The sequence below is a fragment of the Acomys russatus genome, chromosome 27 (assembly GCF_903995435.1).
Source record: "Acomys russatus chromosome 27, mAcoRus1.1, whole genome shotgun sequence".
Lineage (NCBI taxonomy): Eukaryota > Metazoa > Chordata > Mammalia > Rodentia > Muridae > Acomys > Acomys russatus.
Genome location: NC_067163.1, coordinates 33,978,934 through 34,001,515, shown reverse-complemented (window position 1 = coordinate 34,001,515; position 22,582 = coordinate 33,978,934). Strand labels below are relative to the sequence as shown.

At 40.9% G+C, this 22,582-nt stretch overlaps 1 protein-coding gene across 1 annotated transcript; it reads left to right on the top strand.

Annotated features, from left to right (window-relative positions):
- The first annotated feature begins 7,524 nt into the window (after positions 1 to 7,524).
- Positions 7,525 to 21,948, top strand: Tlr3 (toll like receptor 3). Its single transcript, XM_051169744.1, has 6 exons — positions 7,525 to 8,010; positions 9,515 to 9,583; positions 14,455 to 14,907; positions 16,557 to 16,748; positions 19,531 to 21,383; positions 21,612 to 21,948. Exons 3-6 carry the CDS (start codon positions 14,464 to 14,466, stop codon positions 21,838 to 21,840), a joined length of 2,718 nt encoding a protein of 905 aa, XP_051025701.1. The 5' UTR covers positions 7,525 to 8,010; positions 9,515 to 9,583; positions 14,455 to 14,463; the 3' UTR covers positions 21,841 to 21,948.
- Positions 21,949 to 22,582: the final 634 nt, after the last annotated feature.

Sequence of the window (22,582 nt, the reverse complement as noted above, 5' to 3'; positions counted from 1 at the left end):
GAATGACATAAGCAGGCACTCTAGTGAGAAGGAAATGCAAATAACCAAGTATGAAAAAAAAAAGTGTTCAGTTTCATTAATAAGACAGGCAAAGAGCAATATGCTACTTCCCAGTTGTTCAGCTATCAAAATGTAATTCTGTTTGATAATATAAGAATTCCTCTCAAGACATTTCTGAACAAATACCATAGCTTTGAAAGGCAACTGTGTAGGGCGTGAAGCAGATTGGAGGAAAGTGAACAATAAGAAGAATGTAAAAGAAGAAGAAGAAGAAGAAGAAGAAGAAGAAGAAGAAGAAGAAGAAGAAGAAGAAGAAGAAGAATGTGTGAGAGGCGGAAATGTGCTTTGAAATCTCAATTCTTCAAGTGTCTTAAAATCTTGAGTGACATCTCTTCCCACTAATATCTCTGAAAAAACTCCTTTTACACATGCTGAATTTATGTCATGACATGGGGCATCCATCTGTAGCAGTACTGGAATGCCAAGCTAAAACCATGCTAGTGCCCTAGGTAGTATCTATTGTTACTTTTTGAGAAACACTAAATTGCTAATGTGGTGGAAAGACTTTGTTGGTGGTGGTGTTGGTGGTTGGCACATACCCAAAAGATGCTTAATTCTACTACAAATCACTCCCTCAAAATGCTCGTTGTTGCTCTAATCATAACACCACACTGGAAAACCATAATTAACCCAGGCTATTGGAAAGGCTATGTGTGGCTCTCGACAAGCTGACTGTAAGACTCTATTACTGAAGACAGCACCTACACAACTCACTAAACATGAAGAAGTCAAGGTGATGTCTATCTGTAATCTTCACCCCTATGGATGAATGTATTCATGGTATTGGAAGGTACATTGCACGATAACAAAAGAGGAAGGTATATCAACCCAGCTACAAAACCTTCAATCTACAAAGGTGACTTGCCTTCAGGGTATGCTGGTGCAATTGTGGCACAGAACCTGTGAGAGTAACCAACCAATGTATGATTTTAGTTAAAACCCACCCCATGAGACAGAACTCATACCCAGTGCCATGGCTTCTAATGACATTCTGCTATCCTCATAGATCCTTGTCTTGCTCAGTCATCACCAGAGAAGATTCCTCCTTCAGCAGATGGGAACAAATACAGAGACCCACAGGCAGACAATACGTAGAAAGTGAGAGACACTGGAACACTCAGCCTTCAAAGGGATGGCTCCATCAAATCCCTTTCCTTAGGGCTCAGGGAACTCAGCAAAAAAGGAGGAAGCAGAAAGAGGGTAAGAGCCAGAGGGGATGGAGGTGACCCCCAAGGAAACAAGGCCTTCTGGATACATCAGAGCTGTCCCGCATATAAACTCATATATATTATGGCTTCTGTGGTGGCACAGAAAGGGTCTGCACCAGATGAGGTCTTAGAGCTGAAAGGAGAAGTAGACATACACCCCCATCCCGAATCCCAGATGCTATCTCCAACTGATAGTCACTTGCAAAAGAAAATCACTCGTAAAGGTAGGTCCCATACCCAGCAGTAGACAACCAAGAACACAGAAGGAATTCAATAGCATTGTTGCAGACTCTTTGTCTCATAATGTTAAGTCAGCCTCTCCTCTCCTCCCCTCTCCTTCCCTCCCCTCCCCTCCCCTCTCCTCCCGTCTCCTTCCCTCTCCTTCCCTCCCCTTTCCTTTCTTCTCCTCCCCTCCCCTCTCCTTCCCTCCCCTTTCCTTTCTTCTCCTCCCCTCCCCTCTCCTTCCCTTTCCTCTCCTCTCCTCCCCTCCCCTCTCCTTCCCTCCCCCCTCTCTCTCCTTCCCTCCTCCCCCTCCTTCCCCCTCCTTTTCTCCTCCCTCCCCCTCCTCCCCTCCCCCCCTCCTCTCTCCCTCCCTCTCCTCTCTTCCCTCCCCCCCTCTCCTCTCCTCCCCTCCTCTTCCCTTCTTTTTTTCTTTTAACCTTATAAGTCCTTTGCATATATATTATGGCTTCTGGTTTTAGATTTTTATGAGATTCCTGCATGGGACTGTGTGTCCCTGCATCCATATGTATTTCTTATGCTTTTTCTCTTTTTCTTCTTTGGTTATTTTGCCATATCCTGGTTTGTTTTATATTTTATTTCATTTTATTTTAATAATATTCTTTAGATGTCTGTTTGCTTTCTCATGAGAGACAGAGAGGATGTGGATCTGGACGAGAGGGGAGATAGGGAGGAACCGGAAGGAGTGGGAGGAGAGGAAATCTGCGATCAGAATATATTGCATGGAAAAAAGACTATTTTAAATTTTAAAAATAAACTTTCTTTTACATATAAATAAAGAGTTTGATGCACTTTGAGTTAGATGTTATGTATGAGTATTCAGGGTTTTTTGCTTGTTTGGTTGGTTTTTTTGTAGGTGGAGATCAGTGTTTGGGAGGGGGTGTTGTCTTGTTATGTTTGGTTTTGAGCACAGTCTGCAGACAAGCTGCCCTTTCTCCCCAGGCAAATCTGATTGTCCTTGTTTACAAAGCATCTGAGCACATACAATAGTGCTTGTTTCTGAGTCTTTATTGCATTATGGGTCTGTGTACTTGGGTTTTCATGCCGGTAATTGCCACTGTTTAGTTACTGCCATTTTTGTCATATCCGTAAATATGATTCTTCAAGTTATGGTCTTTCTGAAGATTGATTTAGCTGTTGGAATCCTTGAAAAATCCACCAGAGTTCTTCAATATCGATTTGATTTTTTTCTAAGATGTTACTAGGATTTTGATAGAGATTGCATTAAGTCTGTATATCCTGTAGAATGATATTGCCACCTTGATAACTGAGTCTTCCAATCCATGAATATCAAGTGCCTTTCTAATTAGTTTAATTTCTGTAGGCAACATTTTTTCTCACTTGGGGGATATGAGTCTTTTACCACATTGGCTAGTTTTGTTTTTTGTTTTGTTTGTTTGTTTGTTTTTGTTTTCAGAGCGCTTTATTCTAAACAGAAGTCTGTTTCCTCTTCCCCTTGCTCACTGGATGTGGTCACACACACAGCTGCTATGTGTCTACTGACCTTCTGTCTTGTGGTTTTGCAAAATCTGTTGGTCTACCAGGATTTTGTGGCATCTTCACGGTTTCTACATATAAGATCATTTCACGGGTAGTCAGAAATCACTTTAACTTCCGCTTTCCCCATTTGGATTATTTTTATTTCCTTTTTTTTTTCTTGCCGAATCATACTTGCTGCAGCTATGTAAGACAGTTTGGGCTTAACCACAAGTTCTGAGTGGCAGAAGATGGTTTCTTTTGAGAAAGGAAGTTCCGAGTGCGACCCTGCTCAGTAGCAGGAGTGAGAGCGAGAAGAGGGAACGGAACGTGCCGTTTCCATTCTCCTTAAAAGTCTCCCTGGGTTGGTGGCTTTGGTTGAGCTGGCTGATGGGTGATGGGTACAAGGGAAGTGACCTTGGTGAGAGGAACTGCTTAGGGAAAGGGCTCAGTTTCAGATAAGGTGAGCAGAAGTTCTTTCTGAAACGTGACTACGGAAAGGGGCCAGTGAACCACAAGCAAGGACGGTCCAGCTGTGTACTTTCCTGATTAATGACTAAGAAATCATATTAATGGCCATGACAGTCTTAATGCTGCAAAGATACAGCTCCAATCATGGCGGGGAGGAGGGGGGGCACATTCTGTTTACTAACGTAGTCTCTCTTGATTGCACTACCTGTGACAGGCTTAGGAAAGTATAATTATGTGTTTGATGACTGACCTAGAGGTCTGATGTTCCCGTTGCTATTAATCCAGTAATGCCAGCTCCAACCAGTAGTGGACCGAGGGTGGGTGTGGAACGCTTTTCCTGTTGCAGCCTGGGATCTGTGTTAAAGTGTGCCCTTCCTTCTTCCCTGTTATATTATATATAAGCACACTTGCGGTGGGATGTGCACAAGAGCACTAAGGAGGGCTCATTGTTTGAGAACGCCTCCCAGGAGGCGCAGTTAGTTCATCTATTTGCGCATGCCCGCCAGGTGGCTTGTGGCGGGGTGGGAGGGTTTGGGGGGGTTGGGGGAGGCATGGCATAAAGTATTGCTGCTCACAAGAAGAACTGATCTGGAGAGTGGAATAAAGAGAGGCGGCGTCTGTCTAAGTCAAAAGATGCTAGCTAGGTATGGCCCAGCTCCCTGTAGGTCTCCGCTTAAGTCTGTTTCCAGTTACAATTGTTTTTAACTTGCCGGTAGATCAATGGTTTGGTTGGTACCAGTCCTGTGTAGTAAGATTGAGGGTTCAAGGTACAGGCAGATATCCTGACCAATTCCTGGCTGGGAGGGATTAAGCAAATTGTGAACCTTATCAAGGGTAGAGAATATAGAAAGGGGATTTCCAGTGCCAGGGCTGGTGGTGGGGACTAGGGCAGGAATCATTTTGGTACCAGATGGGGCTAAACGTTGTGGAAAGAAGCATTGCTGGGCTTGGGTCTTTCCTTTTCTGTGGAATGGGTAGGAGGTCTCTTTTAGGTCTGAGGACCCAGGAAGGTGGTCTCCTCTGGATAATAAATTTATTCCCTTCCCCCCACCCCACCCCCGCCATCCCAGGTCTCTTTTGGTAGCATTATAGTCTTATGTCCCAGGTTCGCCCAGTGTCCCATGGAACAAAAGCATCTCTATCTTGTCTCTAATCTCTCAGTCTTATGAGTATGGAATTATGGCTCCCGAGTGTGAAGTTTCGGGGAGTGACCTCTCTTTCCATGTATATGTAGTTTTCAGCATGCTTCCAAGAGGCCTCAGTTTCCCAACCCCATTTGGTACAATAGAAAACCCCTCCTATTACCTGGCTCCTGCCAGTGTTGGGGTCTGTTTGCGGGGAATGCTTAGTACTGGATTTCCTGTATTTCTCTCTCAAAAGACAGGTCCCCATAACCATCCCTTCTACAGTTTAACCAACTTCCAAAAGTGGGCATAAGAGAAAAAGGGCTACATGGTCCTGGGGTTGCGATTCTATAATTGAATTGACTGTCCCCATCCCTGTGCCTGTGATTCCTAATTCTCAATTCCAGATATGGGGGTGGGGAGGGTTGTAGGTCCCAAATCCCCATCCAAAAAAAAAAGGAAAAAATGGTCATAGTGTTTGTCATGGGTTAATGATCTTGGGTCAGTCTTATTTTTAGGGGTCTGAAGTCTGAGTGAGGGTCTATGTAACATCTTCCTCAGCCACTTTTTTTTTTTTTAATTGGGAGAGATGGATCAAGGGATGAGACCAGCCACTTTCCCAGCAGTTGGAATGGTGAGGGTAACTGGGTAGGGTCTCTTCTAGGCAGTTTCCAGAGTCCAGGTGGGGAATCCTCTTTACCCAAATCAAGTCTCCGGGCTGGTAGATGGTGGGATTTCCTGTATGGTTTAGTCAGTGGCCTGGCAGGCTTCCTAAAAAGGCTGAAGAACTTGAGAGGGGAGAGATTACACACCTACCTGAAGGATAGCTCTGGGTTTTGGAAGGATGGGAAAATGTCTCCCAAATATAACTGCAAAAGGAACACACTAGAGCCTGAGCTTTGCAAATGGGAGGAGATACACCCAGTTGTTGCCAGTTTCCAGGACCAGTTTGGTCAGAGTCCCCTTATGACTTCGTTATCCTTTCTACCTGACTTGAACTCCGTGGCCTATATACACGATGTAATTTTTAATTAATATTGAATAACTTTGTCATATTTTTTGAGACACTGGGAAGGTAGGTCAGTAGCTAAAATGCTGTAACTCAAGCATGCTTAAAGACCACAGTTGGGATTCCCAGAACCCAGGTAAATCCTAGGTGGATGTTTTATAATTCTAGGAGGTAGAATACTCAGAGCAGGCTGGCCAGCAGTAGTACTAAGTCCTGGCTTCAGCTGTGAGACCATGCCTCAATGAAGAAAGTATAGAGAAATAAGGAAAATACTCCAAATTAATTTCAGGCCCTGATATACATATGTGCACATGTGCATATCCCCCCCTCCAAAATAGAGATACATACACATGCCAAAACATGTAGACTTGAAAAAGAAAAAAAAAATTATTTATTTAAAGCCATTTACTAGTCAACTAACATTATAGCTAACCTAATATCTGTAAAGAAGTATAAAGCATAAGAGTATAGATTTTAGAGAAGTCTATTTTACTTATCCAGCGATATAGGTGCTCAGTGAACGAGTGTGCTCCCCTCGCACAGCTATTGCACGGCCAATCTGGGCTTCTTACTGCATAGCAACTCAGCTGCAAAGGAGCCTGAGAGAGACTGGTGTGCCAGAAGACTGAGTCTCAAGTACAGAAACACTTATCAGGCCTTAATAACGCACTCAGAATCAAACTGCTTCCTGCTGACTTCTGCTTGGCCAAAGCTAGTCAGAGAGCCAAGCCCAGAGTCCCTGTAGGGGAGGACCATGCAATGATTCTCTGTAAGGAGACTAGCCCTTCAGAGGTTGGCAAGAGCAATGCTCTACCAAGGGAATGGTCACTAGTGAAATAGAATACAAAGAACTCACAGAGACGAACTCTTGCCAGAAATATTAAAGTGTGGCTGGCTGGCATCCTGTTGGATAAATGCAGAGGACAGTTATTTACTACGGACAAGCACTTGTCTACAATGTGGGACTAAAAGGCCGGTAACCACAGGTAGCAACCAACTTGGTCCTGGCAGTGGCAATTTTGCACCACAATGCAAGCTTACTTCTTGCTTTCGGTTTTATGTCCTTATAAAGGTTCACTTTATGCACTTTCACCTCAGCTCGGGACTGTGTTATTACTAGTTGACAAAAGGAACCATTTTAGTAACTTGTGGTGAGTCCTCCGGCACCGAAGACTAGGTGCCCAAGGTTTCGAAACAAGGAAATCCAGCTGGGCGCTCTTGTATACTTTGTTGTATTCTTACTATATAACAGCCTGGCTGTGTATTACGGCATTGTGCGTCTGCAACATAAAGGATGGGTACTGAGTTTTTTCCCACCCCAACACCCAGTCACATGTTTTAACTAACTGGAATCCTCAAAGCTAATTAAGGAGGAACGAGTTCATCTGAGCTCTTCTCGGAGCAAACTTGTTTGATGCCTACTGATGCCTAATTTGTAATTTGTGGATTCTGGCCAAAAAATAAAAAACAAAAAACAAAAAACAAAAAAAAAACAAACCAAAACAAAAAAAAACTGGGCCTGCTAGAGCAAGAAAGAGTTCTTTGTGACAGCCAGTGCTGGTATGGACTTCTCTCCCTCCTCCTCCCTCCCCGCGCCGCACACCCCCGCTCCGGCCCGTTTTTTGTTTTGTTTTGTTTTTTCCCCTCACTATTTTTGGGAGTCTCCTTATTGCTTTTGAGATGGGACCTCCTCTTGTGCCCGAGATGTCCTCAACTCGTCGCGCTGAAAAACTGGATGCTCATTTAGACCAAGAGATTAAGTTCTACTGTACTCATTTTACTAGGTTGCAAGGCAAATGAAGCGGGGAAGGGGGGGGTTGTGAGGGAATGGCTCTCACTTTGTTTAGGCACTTCCCGGTTTCCCCCACCCTTTGTCCCTGTTGTACTCTCATACAACTCCCAGCCCAGACCTGCACTCTCACCCGGAAGTTCCAAGTCTTTGACCACACACTATTCAAATCTGACAAGTTTGTAAGCACCTGCAGCTCACCCCAGAGGGTTTGGCTCTGAAGCCAGGAACTTAGCGACTTCCAGAGTTCCGCCCACAGGCCGCAGCCGGTTCCCCTTCCACCTTTCTCTCTAAAGTTCACTTTGTGAGCATTTCAGTGAATTCCAGGAGGTCCCAGAAAAGAACCTCCCACCACCAAAGATAACAGTTTAAAAACAATTTAACTATTTTGCTGAAAATATGCTGTTTCACTAAATACTCTAGCTTTCTCTCTTTTTTTTTTTTTTTTTTTTTTTTTTAACTTCAGTTTCACTTTCAGGCTTGAAGGAAATGTCTGATTTTTTAAAAGTCTGAAGGAAAACTACGGGGATGAATGAAATCAGAATGCACTTGACCTCTGGCATCAATCCAGCTGTCCACCATCTGGGGCGTAAAACTGAATCATGCAACAAAAGAAGGTAGAAGAGGAGACAGGTATGAGGGGGAGAAATGCATCATGTTTCTAAATGCAAAGTTAGCAATCTGACCGCTTGAAAAAAAACATCGATTTTATGCAGCAATCAGCTCCTCTCCCCGCCAAAAAAAAAAAAAAAAAAAAGAAAGAAAGACTTTCTCTGTAGAGTTCTTGAAAAAACAGATTAAGAAAGCTTCCAAAGTGATTTTACAAAAGGTTTTAAGAAGGAGTGAGGGTGGCTGTGGTGAGGGTAAACAGGATCAAAATACAGATATAGGTAGTATATAGTATAAAATCATGAAATAATAAGATAAAAGAGTATATTAAATATTAATTAAAATGTTTTTAAAAATTGCACCTTTGCCTTAAAGAAACAAAATGTCAGGTTAAAAAGTCTTTTATATTTAGTTGGCTGGAGAGGAGGAGCTGACATTCTATAATGTTTTTTAGAAAGATTGTCTTCTCAGATGTTTCTAGGAACTGGTGGTTTAGCTTTCTGTTACAAAATAAAAAGGGACGTGGGAGAGGAAGGTGAGCCAGAAGCCAGGCTGAAAAACTGTGGACTAGTCGGGGGGAAAAAAAATAGTTAACCTTCAACATGTGGAACTGTAATAAGTTGTTTTCCTGACTTTATAATGTGATTATATGTTGACATGTATCTGCATGTAGGCACCTGTGTAGTAACTTAGAAAAAGATATTGCAATGTTTTATAAATCAAATTATAAATCGTGGCTAACTCTATGTATTCTCTCTCTCTCTCTCTCTCTCTCTCTCTCTCTCTCTCTCTCTCTCTCTCTCTCTCTCTCTCTCTCTCTCTCTCTCTCTCTCTCTCTCCCTCCATACTCCTTGCCTTAGTCATAAAACAATGCAGTTTCTCCCTTGAATGAAGGAAGAAATATAATTCTATGTATGTTCAAAATGCTTCTTCAAATGCAAGATCTCGTCCCTGCCTCTCATTATGAAGCAGTCAGCAGAAACATTGTTTTCTTCATTCTCATTTTACACTTTAATGGGAATTTTGTTTGTTTGATTGAAATGTGTCTTTGCATATGTCAAACTGTTTCTTCCTCTTTTCTCAGTTGTTCAGCTGACTGTGGTGTTTGGAGTTTACCATACTTCAGCTTAAATGTTCTGAAAGCTCTCCTTTACTATATCCATGAGTTACCTATTAACTCATGTTTCTGACAAAAAAAGGTTTTTTTTAATTAAAAAAGGGAAATAATTGATGATATAGTCTCCTTACAAAATGTTTAGGGTTTTTGACCTTCTCCTCTCTCTCTGTGTGTGTGTGTGTGTGTGTTTACCATTCTGAATTCTGCAACATTCTATCCATGATATATGTGTATACACACACACACACACACACACACACACACACACACATTGCTTTGTTAGAACTTAGTGGGTTTTTTTTTCTCTCTCTCTCAATGAAGTAAATTTTCAGATAGGGAATGTCGTTCGGTTATTCAGGGATACAACTTGTGATTGCATTGGTGCTCAGTAATTCTAATTTTTATTTACAGCCTTTCCAGAGGGGTAGATGTTACCTAAAGAAGGAGTAGAATACCTTACAGGGATTGTCCCATACTCTGGTAAGTAGATGTGAGAAAACCTTACAGTACTGGGAGCAAAACTTGCTGGTCGTCTGTCTCTTCCTCTGCAAAGTGATTTGTACTGCAAACTTTATGATAGGTTCATATATACTAAAAGAAACAGTAAATATTATATGATCACATGAACCATATCCTCTGAGGAAATGGGAGGCCATTGTATTGAAACAAATATTACAGGTAAATCTCAAAATTAATGCACTGAATAAAGGCAGCTATTTATATCACTGAGAGTGAGTGAGACCCCACCCTCTGTGGTTACAAGAACAATCTGTAGAGACAGGAGCAGTTGCTTCTGGGACTAAGGATGACAATTAACGGGGTAAGGGGAAACTTTGGAGTTGGATTACACAGCTTCAGGCATTTGCCAAAAATCAGAGAATATATACTTAAAGTGCATTTTAATATGTGGAATTGTGTGTTGGATGACAAATTCTATATAAGAAATGCTGAAACTAGAGATGAGAAAGAAATCTATTCATGGAGGAGCCTGAAGCTTGGAGCACACGTTTGTGAACTGATGGTGAAGATTTTTGGATAAATTGCTATATGTGTCTGAACACAAGTGTAGTCATTGTGAAATGCTTTGAATATGCTGGATATAGAATATTTAATAGTAACTTTTTTGCTCCCTTTTCCCCCTTGTTTTATTTTGAGACAAGGTCTCACTGTGTGGCCTTAGGTGGCCTGGAAATTGCCATATATACTAGTCTGGCCTCAAACTCACAAAGATCCATCTGCCTCTGCCTCCTTAGTGTTGTTGGGATTAAAGATATGAGCTACCATGTCTGGCCCATCTTAAGAATTTTTATTGAAATGTGAATAAAATGTGAATGTGTTCACTACAGGCTATCCATACACTGGAGCATTTTACGTCAAGAAAAACAGCGAATGAGGAGTAGATAAATCTTACAAACTTCATTTGAAACAAAAAAAAAATTATGATGGATCACAAAACGATACACACGTTATCCCTCTTAGCCGTGGCAATGTGTTCTAAGACCACAGAGAGTGCTTGAGAGCGTCAGGGGTATCCAACCCTACAAACACAGATTTACCAGTACAGACATGCCTGTGATGACATTTAATTAATAAATTAGGCATAGGAAGAGGCTAACGATAATTAATGATAAACCCAATTTTGATGTTATAATCTGGTAAGGATTATATGACTTCTCTCTCTCTCTCTCTCTCTCTCTCTCTCTCTCTCTCTCTCTCTCTCTCTCTCTCTCTCTCTCTCTCCCTTTCTCTCTCAAAATGCTCTGATTCCTCATTGCACTGTAGACTGTAGTAACACTTTGTGTCATGGCTGCCACAAGTCACCGAAACTGTAGAATGTAAACTGTGCCAATGAGGGGCTGCCGTAATGCAAGATGTCATGAATGCTTACTAAAAACTTAGGTAAATTGCGTAGGAATTAGCAGTGTTTGTGTTCAGGAAGAATAAAGACCAGATAGGGTGGGTACGGGGGGAATTTCTTAAAGCATAGGAGTCCTTTACTTCTTGGTTTGAGTAGTGAGTCCACTGATACACCCATTTATGAAAATTCAATAAAAACTAATGAGGGTAGGCCTGGTGTGCAAGGCTAAGCTTATACCTAAGAAGAGGAAATATAATGATAGAAGAAGGAAAATGCAAAACTTGAGATGGGGACCAGATTATACGGAAGGACCAGCGTCGTCTGCTTGCAAGTGATTCCAGGGGGAGAGTCTAGAAAAGGTAAGGAAGGAGCTTATCATAGAAAAGGAGACGTGAAAGTTGAGGAGAGCATGCACGTTCAGACTGAAACAAGTAGAGGAACAAGCAAGAGAGATTTCGAAGGAAAGACATAACTTGAAATATTCTGGTGAAATTTTGCATTATCACATTTAAGAAAAAGATATTTAAAAAGTATAAAGAGAAACTGTTAAGAAAAAATAATAATCTTTATATAAAGGAAGGGGAATGAAATGAGCATCAGACGCATTAGCGGCTCTGCAGAGGAGACAAGAGGTGATGCTTTCATGATTTTGTGTGAAATGTGCTTTAAATTTTTTTTTTTATGAGTGTTTTTCCTGCATGTGTGTACATGCACAATGTGCATGCCTTAGCGCACATGGAGGCAAGAATAGAATGCAGATTACGTAAAAACTGGAATTACAAACGATATCAGTCACCATGTGGGTGCTGGGAATCGAATCCTGGTCCTATGAAAGGGGAGAAACTGCTTTTAGTTGCTAAGCCATCCCTCTAGCCCCATGATGTGAATTTGAAATTAATATTTCTATATGATAAAATCATAATGAAGCCTATTCTTTTGTTTAACAAACATATGTAATAGAAATCAATTAAAAAGAAATATGTGTAGTCTGCATTTCAGATAACCCATGTATCAAAATTATCGAGGACCTAAGCTGAGCAGTGAGTGGTGGCTCACACCTTTAATCCCAGCACTCAGGAGACAGGGGCAAGTGGATCTCTGTGAGTTTTTTGAGTCTAACCTGGTCTACATAGTGAGTTCCAGGTCAGCCAGGGCAACAAGGAGAAACCATGTCTCAGAAAAACCAAACCAAAAAAAAAAAAAAAAAAAAGAATTGACGAAAATAAGACACAAGATCAAACTTTGATAGGCCTCTGGGTTTTGTCAGTAACATTTCATTCTTAAACCAGATACACTGAAAAATGATCCAAGGGCATTTATGAACCTGGAACTTTTGTTTTTTAAAGTAAAATCAAAAACAGTTTGAAAGGACACTGGCCTCTGCAGATAATCTTGTCATTGTTCAGCAGCAATGCAGGTTGTCACAATCTGTGAGAGGAATCACCTGCAATTCATGCTCAACTAGTGTGAATGAATGAGCTTCCGACTCTTCCTGGACCCATGAAGTCCCTTATATTTCAAGTGCTCTACCCTCCTTAGTGTTTCTAAGGCTGCCCTCTTGTCTAGTAGTTCACTGTGGATATCTCATGATAAAATTGGATTTTTCATTATAAAGTGAAATACTACAAGACAGAACATAGTTATAACCATGTACTCTTAACTCCTGGTGTTCTTACTCTGGTTGAATAATGGTTTTAACATTGTTTTATGATGAGTGCCATAAGATCAATTCAGTTTACCTACTTTGGTTCTTACAGTTAACTCTGGAGGATTTCACTTACATCTGAGAAATGAAAATTTGCCCAAAGCTATCACACAGAAGGGCCCTACTCAGGGGCAAGTCCCATTAGTCCAGGGTCTATTCCCTTTACTGTGCTCCACTGATTCTTCTGTGAATATTGACTGATGCAAACATAAAACAGTGAATGAGATTTCTTAACATTAGGCTTCTCTAATTAACCTAGACATAATGTTTCATGCTTAATCATAGTTACAAGCCCCAAACCCTAACGTTTTTATCAATGTCAACTGATGCTACATTAACAGTTAAGGAAAGTAAGGATGAAAAGACATGGTAAAAAACATAGCCAACAAATCTGGGCACAGGGGGACCCGCAGAGGCTGATGCACCAGCCAAGGACCATGCATGAAAAGGATCTAGACCCCCGGCTCAGATGTAGTCAATAGGCAACGCAATCTCCTCGTGAGTCCCAAAATATGGAAAGCAGGGCTGCCTCTGACATGGGCTCTGTTGTCTACTCGATGATCACTTCCCCTTGATGGGGCAGCCTTGCCAGGCCACAGAGGAGGATGCAGGCAGTCCAGGTGAGACTTGATAGGCTGGGGTCAGATGATAGGTGAGGAGGGCTCCTGCTTTCTGGGGACTAAGGGAGAGGGGAAGGCGAAGAGGGAAGGCAGGTAGGACTGGAAGGAGATGAGGGAGAGAGCCACAATCAGTATATAAAGTGAATAAATTAAAAATACATAATTAAAAAAAGCAGAAAGAGCATGAATGTATCTACTGTGCTACATGGCGAGGCATTGAGAAACTCTGTGTAGTTGGTTAATCAAAAAATATAGTTTAGGTACAGTCTTTTAAGTTACAAATGCAACACTACATTAGATGAAGCTAAACATAATTATAGAAAACTAGTAAGGAAAATGAGAGAACAGTATAGTTAAACTCCCAGCATTTACAGTAGGATGAACTTGCTTTAGATCAGTAAAACATGGGTGAGCCTGAAGGAGATCATGATCAGTGAAATGCATCAGATAAAGAAACACAAAATTCACATGTTCTTGTGTGGAAGATGAACTGCTGGAATTACAGAGCAGATGAGAGAATGCAGGGAGGCAGAGGAGAGAGAAGGTGGCTAACAAATACAAGGGTGCAGCTGAACTCGAGGGATGACCTGGATTACTATGGTTAAAAAAAAAGATTAATTATATATTTCAAAATAGCTAATAAAGAGGATTTTTAAAATGTTCTCAACGTAAGAAGTTGGTAAATGTCTGAACTGGTAAACATGGACATTGCTCTGGTGCTCTCAATATGTGTTGTATACATATTGAAATTGTCACTGTATTCCAGAAGTATGTGTAATTATTATGTGTCAGCAAAAAAAAAAAAATAATAATAATTTCAAGAGGAGATTTTTACCTGAAGTAGACTGACTTGTAGATAGTTTTTTTTTTTTTAAGTAAATATAACAATAGATAAAATAAAATAGCCACAGTTGTAAGGAAATGGCTTGACTGGGTTCCTTATGTTTATGGCGTGGTGAAGAGTGAAGGCGTAGTATCTTAGAGCACTTTGCTTATTGGCGCTATTTGAATTATTTCTACTTGGTGCATTACTTGGCATGCCATAAACTTGTATGATGAAAAACTATTGACAGATCTTGTATAGGTTTGAGTGATACACTTTAAGAGAACACACCAAAGGATGTGGAAGCATGATTATTACCCCGTTACTTTTTATATTTTTTTATAGGGCAGAATCATGAAAGGGGGCTCATCTCATCTAATGTCTTACTTCGGGGGACTTTTGTCCCTGTGGATTCTTGGTGCATCTTCCACGAACCAATGCACTGTGAGACACGAAGTAGCTGACTGCAGCCATTTGAAGCTAACGCACATACCGGATGACCTTCCTGCTAACATAACAGTGTTGAACCTTACCCACAACCAACTCAGAGCCTTACCACCCACCAATTTCACAAGGTATAGCCAACTTGCTATCTTGGATGCAGGGTTTAACTCCATTTCAAAACTGGAGGCAGAACTGTGCCGAGCACTCCCTTCGTTGAAAGTCTTGAACCTGCAACACAATGAGCTATCTCAGATTTCGGATAAGACCTTTGTCTTCTGCACAAACCTGGAGGAACTCCACCTCATGTCTAACTCAATACACAAAATTAAAGGCAACCCTTTCAAAAGCCAGAAGGTAAGAGGAGCGTGTTCATTTTGTTCTAAGAAAGGCAAATGTTATCTGAACTTATCTGAAGTTAAGTTTTCAGGTTCCTCACTCATCGAAGTCTTCATTGCCCTCAAGGTAAAAGTTGAAAGTCAGATTTACCCACTTTGTGACTGCTTGGGTACACCTATGCATATGTGGGCACCGTGACGTGAATCTGTTCGAAATTACAGTCTTATGCAAACATTAAGAAACCTTTCTCATGGCGCACACCTTTAATACCAGCACTCGGGAGGCAGAGGCAGGTGGATCACTGTGAGTTCAAGGCCAGCCTGGTCTACAAAGTGAGTCCAGGGCAGCCAGAGCTGTTACATACAGAAACCCTGTCTCGAAAAACAAAAACAAAAACAAAACAAAACAAAGCAAAACATAACAAAAAGAAGTCTTCCTCCCTTGCGTTCTCTCATTTGAAACAGGATTAAAAGGGAGACATCGTGATGAGCAGAAATGCGTCTGACTGACCCATAGGGAACATGGGAGTCATAAGAAATGCAGTGAGCCCCATCTCTGACTTCAATAAAAGTAGCGAGTTGATACAATGGTAGAGCAGACTGTGTGAGACTAAAATATTACCTACCCTTTGGAGTCTAAGAAATCTTGGAACGTTACCTTTCCAATGGTGTCTGCCTTTTCCCTTTTAACATTTGCTCACACTTTAAATCTATGAGAAGGGTGTGTTAATTGGCTAATAATCTCAGCAACTCTTACGTGCTTTGCTCAAACCAAAGCCCTTGGAAAATCAACTTATTTTCTTTATTTTGTGGCCTCAAACAACATATCGAGGCTTATTCCTTCTCAGATGCCGAGGGCATAATGTAGAAATTTAAATGTGCTTAGAAGCGCTGGTAAAGTTTGTCAGCCTTCCTAATCATAGTGCGTAGGAAATACCTTTCAATGCCCAGATCTCAACATCTAACCAGAGAAATTACTAGAGGATCATAATTTTTCTTTTTCAATGCATAAATGAAAGTCTTATTTCTTCAACAGAAATTCCATTTGACTTTTTCTGAACAGACATCAAGGGGTTTCTTACTTTCCACCTGACTTTGAAGCTTACAGGCAGACAGCCTGGTACTCTGGCTTTTATAATAATCCTGCTCCTCTTCCAAGATGTTCCTGAGACTTAGCTGTAGGAATGTGCTTTCTTAAAAGAATGTTTTCTTCTTTTCTCTGTAACTAGTTTCTGAGGTTGATGCACTACAATTATGTTTACTAAGCCATGGTGCCATCCCTTATAACATAAATGCATGCTTATTATAAATAAGTAAATGATCAATTGTCCGTTTAAGTAATGCGCCTAAACTCGGTGAAATAAGGTGAGTCATAAAGAAACTAAAACCTTTCAACAATGGTGAGGGTTTTGTTATTGTTTAAATGTTGTTAATTGAAATAGAATTATATCACTCCCCACAGTTTTTGCCCTCAAGCCCTTCCCAGCTACCTTCTTTCAAAGTCCTGCCATTCCTCCCTCATAGATCACCTCTTTTTTTTTTTTTTTTAATTGCAATGGAAAGAAATCAGTCATTTTACCTTTTCAATATTGCAAAGATTCACACACTTGAGGGGCTTGCTTCTGGTGTCAAGACCCTAATTTGCATGTATCTATTTTTCACTCTTAGAATTTAATCAGGTTAGATCTGTCCCATAATGGCTTATCATCCACAAGGTTGGGAACTGAGGTTCAGCTGGAAAACCTCCAAGAGCTCCTCCTAGCGAATAATAACATCCTTGCACTAAGAAGTGAAGAACTTGATTTTCTTGGCAATTCCTCTTTACAAAAATTGGATTTGTCATCAAATTCACTTAAAGAGGTAAGAAGTAAAGGTAAAGGCATTTCTTGTTCTACCGTCATGTGTGAGTAATCCCTAACTGTGTTGCACAGATCAAAATTTAAGGTTTCTAGTGAAATAAAACCATAAGCCTCACCATGTCTTCAAGAAACCCTTCAACACTTGCTGTTTGAGGCCACTGACAACTTAATCAGAAGCCAGTTGAGAAACTGTCAGTTTGATGGGGCTAATTCTAATCCTTGTGCCACCGCAGGGCTGTTCTTTAACTTTTTTTTTTTTTTAAACACATTGGTTTTAGTTTTCCTAATTACATAGTGGGAGTCAAGCTCTTCTCTCTCAGGTCTCTCTAAGGATTAAAGCACTATGGTGGTTAAGAGCTCAGGCTGAGTCCAGTGTGGTGGTGTCCACCTGTAATCCCAGCACTCAAGAGGCAGAGGTAGGCAGATTGCTGTGAGTTCGAGGCCAGGCTGGTCTACAAATTGAGTCCAGGACAACCAAGGCTACACAGAGTATCAAAAAATGAAAACAAAACAAAACAAATGAACAAAAGAGCTCAGGCTGCAGCCTTGGGTGGTAGGTTATTCAGGTGATCTGCGCTTTAGCTTTCCCAGCCTGCACTGTTATAACACTACCTCACAGGACTGCGAGGCAGAAGAGCCTAGTCATGCATCTGGCATACAGCAGTTCTTAGTACAAAACATTTCCTATGATGGAATATTCCTCAGTATCTTGCTTTTCTGTGGCCCATGGTCTTCAGCTGAACTATTTCTATACATGGCTATCTATGTTTTAGGTATATTTTTATATCTGTTATGAAATATAATGCAGCAAAGGGTACCATGGTGGGCCCATGCCAAGGTGTGCCCCTGAGACGTTACACCATGCAACAGATCTGGTATAAAGGGGATTTACTGGGGGGAAGGGAGAGGTGGGTGGACCAGGGAAAGGGTAGAGACAGCGAGTGAGCCATGAGGATGAAGAGAGGGGAGAAAGGGGAGGTTTTAGGACAGAAAGGGGGAGAGAGAACGATGCTGGGACCAGAGAGAGTGCTGGATTGGCAGGTGATCCTTTCATCAGGCCACACACACCCGTGGCACCTGACACTTGGTGGCGTGGCAGGTCATGATGTAAGCAGTTGCTAGGTCCCTGAGGACAGGCCAGCAGAATTGCCTGCATGCTAGTAATACCTATGAGTCCATTGACAAGTTTAGGGCTGACCACATGGTATTAGATAGCTAATCCGTGGGGGGAGACTGACTGCCTTCTTTCACTCTTTATCGAGGTGTCAGTGACTTTCAACTTTCCTAATGCTGTGACCTTTTAATACAGCTCCTCATGTTGTGGTGACCTCAACCATAAAATTGTTTTCATTGCTACTTCACAACTGTAATTTTGCTCCTGTTATAATTTGTAATGTAAATACTTTTTTTTTTTTTTTTTGAGATAGAGGTTTGCCAAAGGACTCATGACCCACAGGATGAGAACCACTGATCTAGGGTATTATAAGCTGGGAGAATATGGGGAGTTCTTAACTACGATTTTATAAAGCTATTTTGCGGATATAAGAGGCTATGAAGAGAATTGTTCTGAATAATTAAATAATTTGTGTATGCTACTTGCTTTATTTTTAAAATACGCTTTCTTTGATTATAAAATTTTTGCCATCATCACATAAAATACATAAACAGTGAGGGTAAATTAAAAAAAAAATCACTGAAAAGTCCACCATCACAAACAAACATTGCTAGTATTTGTGCATATGTATTTACAACTCTTCTCCAAATAATTATAAGAAAGCCAACAACAGCTAAAGCCAGAACACTTAACCCTTCCCAATACTGTGAAAATTCCACCAGTATATTTTGTCATATACGCCTCTTAATCAGCTTATTATTTTTACACAGCAGTAAATTAAGTGTCAGAGTGCCATTTCTGATATGTCACGTAAGACGATGCTTTCCATAGTTGCACAATACTGCCTCTTGAGGGTAACATTTTCAGTGTCTATGCTGCCAAAGAGAGCACTTGAGGGTAAAATTAATGTCATACCATTGTACATCCCCCACACAATAATTAAAAAAAAAAAAAAAAACACCTTAACTTTTGATGGTGCAAACAATGCTACCAGGCAAATGTACTATAGTTTAATAACTGCCTGCTTTGCATTTTTACCCTCCGCCACCCCTCCATTAGCCCAAACTTATTACAAGCTACATATGGGAAATCCAAACCCCTTTGCTCTCGCACTGAGTTTGCAAGTGCCCATGTCTGGGTATCACCCTCCCTGGGGTCTGTTTTTGAGTCTCAGGGCAGCGGAGGCTCTGATAATGGAGTACATGTCAGTGGGAGGGAGCTGAAAGCACCGTCCTGAAGTAGAGTAAGAAGAAAACCCTTGTAGAAAGAAAGACAAATTGATAGTTCACTTCAGAGTTCCAGAAGAGAAAACGCCTGCCACCGTTTCATTACTCCTGGCCACCGAAAGCAGTCACCAACCCACACTCGGGCTTTGCTCCGTTAGCTTTTACACAGAGTTTATTAAATGCAACTGGATTTAGTATGGTTTAGGCATGACGTTTAGACATTACGTTTCCTGGATGGCCAGGGAAGATCATGACTGTGGATGTTAACAGCCTCAGGGTGAAGAAGAAAGGAACTAAGGGGAGAGTGTGGGCCGCCCTGCCCAAGTCACGTGGTCAAAGTGGAGGGGGACTGAGCAAAGTAGCTTTTAAGAATGTCCTACAGAGCCTGTTACATCCGTGGTTTCTGTTGTTGATGTTGTTTGTTGTTTGTTTTGAACTGTCAGTTTTCTCCAGGGTGTTTCCATGCAATTGGCAAGGTCTTTGCCCTTCTTCTGAACAAGGCCCAACTAAACCCCCATCTCACAGAGAAGCTTTGTTGGGAACTTTCAAACACAAGCATCCGGAATCTCTCTCTTGCTAACAACCAGCTGATGGCGACCAGCAACAGCACTTTCTCTGCACTGAGGTGGACAAACCTCACTTGGCTGGATCTTTCCTACAACAGCCTACATGATGTCGCTAACGATTCCTTTTCTTGGCTCCCACACCTGAAATACCTCTCTCTAGAGTACAACACTATTCAGGGTTTGTCTTCTCGCTCTTTGTATGGACTTTCCAACCTGAGGCACCTGAGTTTAAAGCGAGCATTTACTAAGCAAAGTATTTCACTTGCTTCCCACCCCAAGGTTGATGATTTTTCCTTTCAGTGGCTTACATGTTTGGAGTATCTCAACATGGATGACAATAATATTCCGGGTACAAAAAGCAATATGTTCACGGGATTGGTGAGTCTGAAGTACCTAAGTCTTTCCAAAACGTTCACAGGTTTGCAAACGTTGACAAACGAAACATTTTTGTCACTTGCTCATTCTCCTTTGCTCATGCTCAACTTAACAAAAAATCACATCTCAAAAATAGCAAGCGGTACTTTCTCTTGGTTGGGCCAACTCAGGGTACTTGATCTTGGCCTTAACGAAATTGAGCAAGAACTCAAGGGCCAGGAGTGGAGAGGTCTAGGAAACATATTTGAGATCTACCTATCCTATAACAAATATCTGCAGCTGACCAGCAATTCCTTTGCTTTGGTTCCGAGCCTTCAAAGACTGATGCTCAGGAGGGTGGCCCTTAAAAATGTGGCCATCTCCCCTTCTCCTTTCCGCCCTCTTCGCAACTTGACTATTTTGGACTTAAGCAACAACAACATAGCCAACATCAATGAAGACTTGTTGGAAGGTCTTGAGAATCTAGAAATCCTGGATTTTCAGCATAACAACTTAGCAAGGCTCTGGAAACACGCCAACCCTGGCGGTCCCGTTAATTTCCTGAAGGGTCTGCCTCACCTCCACATCCTGAATTTAGAGTCCAACGGCTTAGATGAAATCCCACCTGAGGCGTTCAAGGACTTGTTTGAACTAAAGAGTATCAATCTAGGACTGAATAATTTAAACGTCCTTCTGCCATCTATTTTTGATGACCAGACGTCTCTAAGGTCATTGAACCTTCAGAAGAACCTCATCACATCAGTTCAGAAGGATGTTTTTGGGCCAGCTTTTCAGAACCTAAGTAGTTTAGACATGCGCTTTAATCCGTTTGACTGTACTTGTGAAAGCATTGCCTGGTTTGTTAACTGGATCAACCAGACCCATGCTAATATCTCTGAGCTGTCAACTCATTACATCTGCAACACTCCACGTCAATATCATGGCTTCCCAGTGAGGCTTTTTGACACCTCCTCCTGTAAAGACAGTGCCCCCTTTGAGCTCCTTTTTATCATTAATACCGCCATGCTTATGATTTTTATATTTATGACATTGCTCATTCACTTGGAGGGTTGGAGGATATCTTTTTACTGGAATGTGTCAGTGCATCGAATTCTTGGCTTCAAGGAAATAGATGCCCAGTTCGAGCAGTTTGAATACACAGCATATATAATCCATGCCCATAAAGACAGAGACTGGGTTTGGGAACACTTCTCCCCAATGGAGGAACAAGATCAATCTCTCAGATTTTGCCTAGAAGAAAGGGACTTTGAAGCAGGTGTCCTTGGACTTGAAGCAATTGTCAATAGCATCAAAAGAAGCAGAAAAATCATTTTTGTTATAACGCATCACCTGTTAAAAGACCCTCTATGCAAAAGGTGGGTGGATTTGCAGATATTTATATCTATCTGTATTTTTTTTTTCAAACAAACTTTCAAACTTACTGCAATCACAGTTCACAAAATTTAAACAAAATTAAGGGGAAATTTTCTAATTTTTAGTGAAAGTACAAATAAATTCCACAAATAATTTTAGATTGTTAAGCTTTTATCTTTTTAACAACTGTATGTTAATGATCTAACTATTCATTTTACTGTTTTACTTAGATTCAAGGTACACCACGCAGTTCAGCAAGCTATTGAGCAAAATCTGGATTCAATTATATTGATTTTTCTTCAAGATATTCCAGATTATAAACTAAACCATGCACTCTGTTTGCGAAGAGGAATGTTTAAATCTCATTGCATCTTGAACTGGCCAGTTCAGAAAGAACGAATAAATGCCTTTAATCATAAATTGCAAGTTGCACTTGGGTCACGGAATTCAGCACATTAAACTTATTTGGAGATTGATTTGGTAAAGGAATAGATCCCATTTATAAGGGTCCATTATAAATCTGAGTTTTCCTTGAAAGTTTGTATCTGTTTATTTATATGTATAGATGATGATGTATCACAATCGAATCTCAGTTTTGAAATATTTTTGCTCATTTCAGACCTCTTGTCTATAACTGGCTTATCTACATCCAATATAGGCAGTTAGAAGCATCCACTATTAATGAATTCCCAATTGATCTCTGAGATGTATCACATCTCAAAAGGGTTTAAAGATATTCTTTATGTAAATAAAACTGAAAGTTTTATAGATGCAATTACAAGATGGAGTCTTACTGTGTAGCTCAGGCTTGCCTGTAAATTAATATGTTAATGAGTCTGGTCTTGAACTTACAAAGATTTGCCTGCCTCTGACTCCAGCACAATGTTTTTAAAGGCATGTAGAATTACACCCAGCTACATGAGACTTTATAATGCTCATTTTTCAAGATATTTATAGAATAAAAGATAATTGCTTTTGTTTGCTATAAGGCTACTTGAATGGTAACCAGAATAAAATACTTAGAAAGAGAGGTTTTGTTTTTTTCAGTTGAAAAGCTTTGTATTTTATTTTGATGTTGGTTTTGATAGATGTTGAGTAGCTTTTAAATCTGCATACCCAAAAACAGAATAGCTTCATAATCTTCACAGTGTCACAGGACCCAGACCTAAAAGGAACTCACTCCATAATGGAAGAACCATTT

Bases quoted from the DNA above. Each gene is read 5' to 3' on its own strand.
- Tlr3 (XM_051169744.1), top strand. From the start codon at position 14,464: ATGAAAGGGGGCTCATCTCATCTAATGTCTTACTTCGGGGGACTTTTG. The intron at 14,908-16,556 runs GTAAGAGGAGCG...TTTCACTCTTAG, and splicing joins ACCCTTTCAAAAGCCAGAAG to AATTTAATCAGGTTAGATCT. The intron at 16,749-19,530 runs GTAAGAAGTAAA...TTGAACTGTCAG, and splicing joins CATCAAATTCACTTAAAGAG to TTTTCTCCAGGGTGTTTCCA.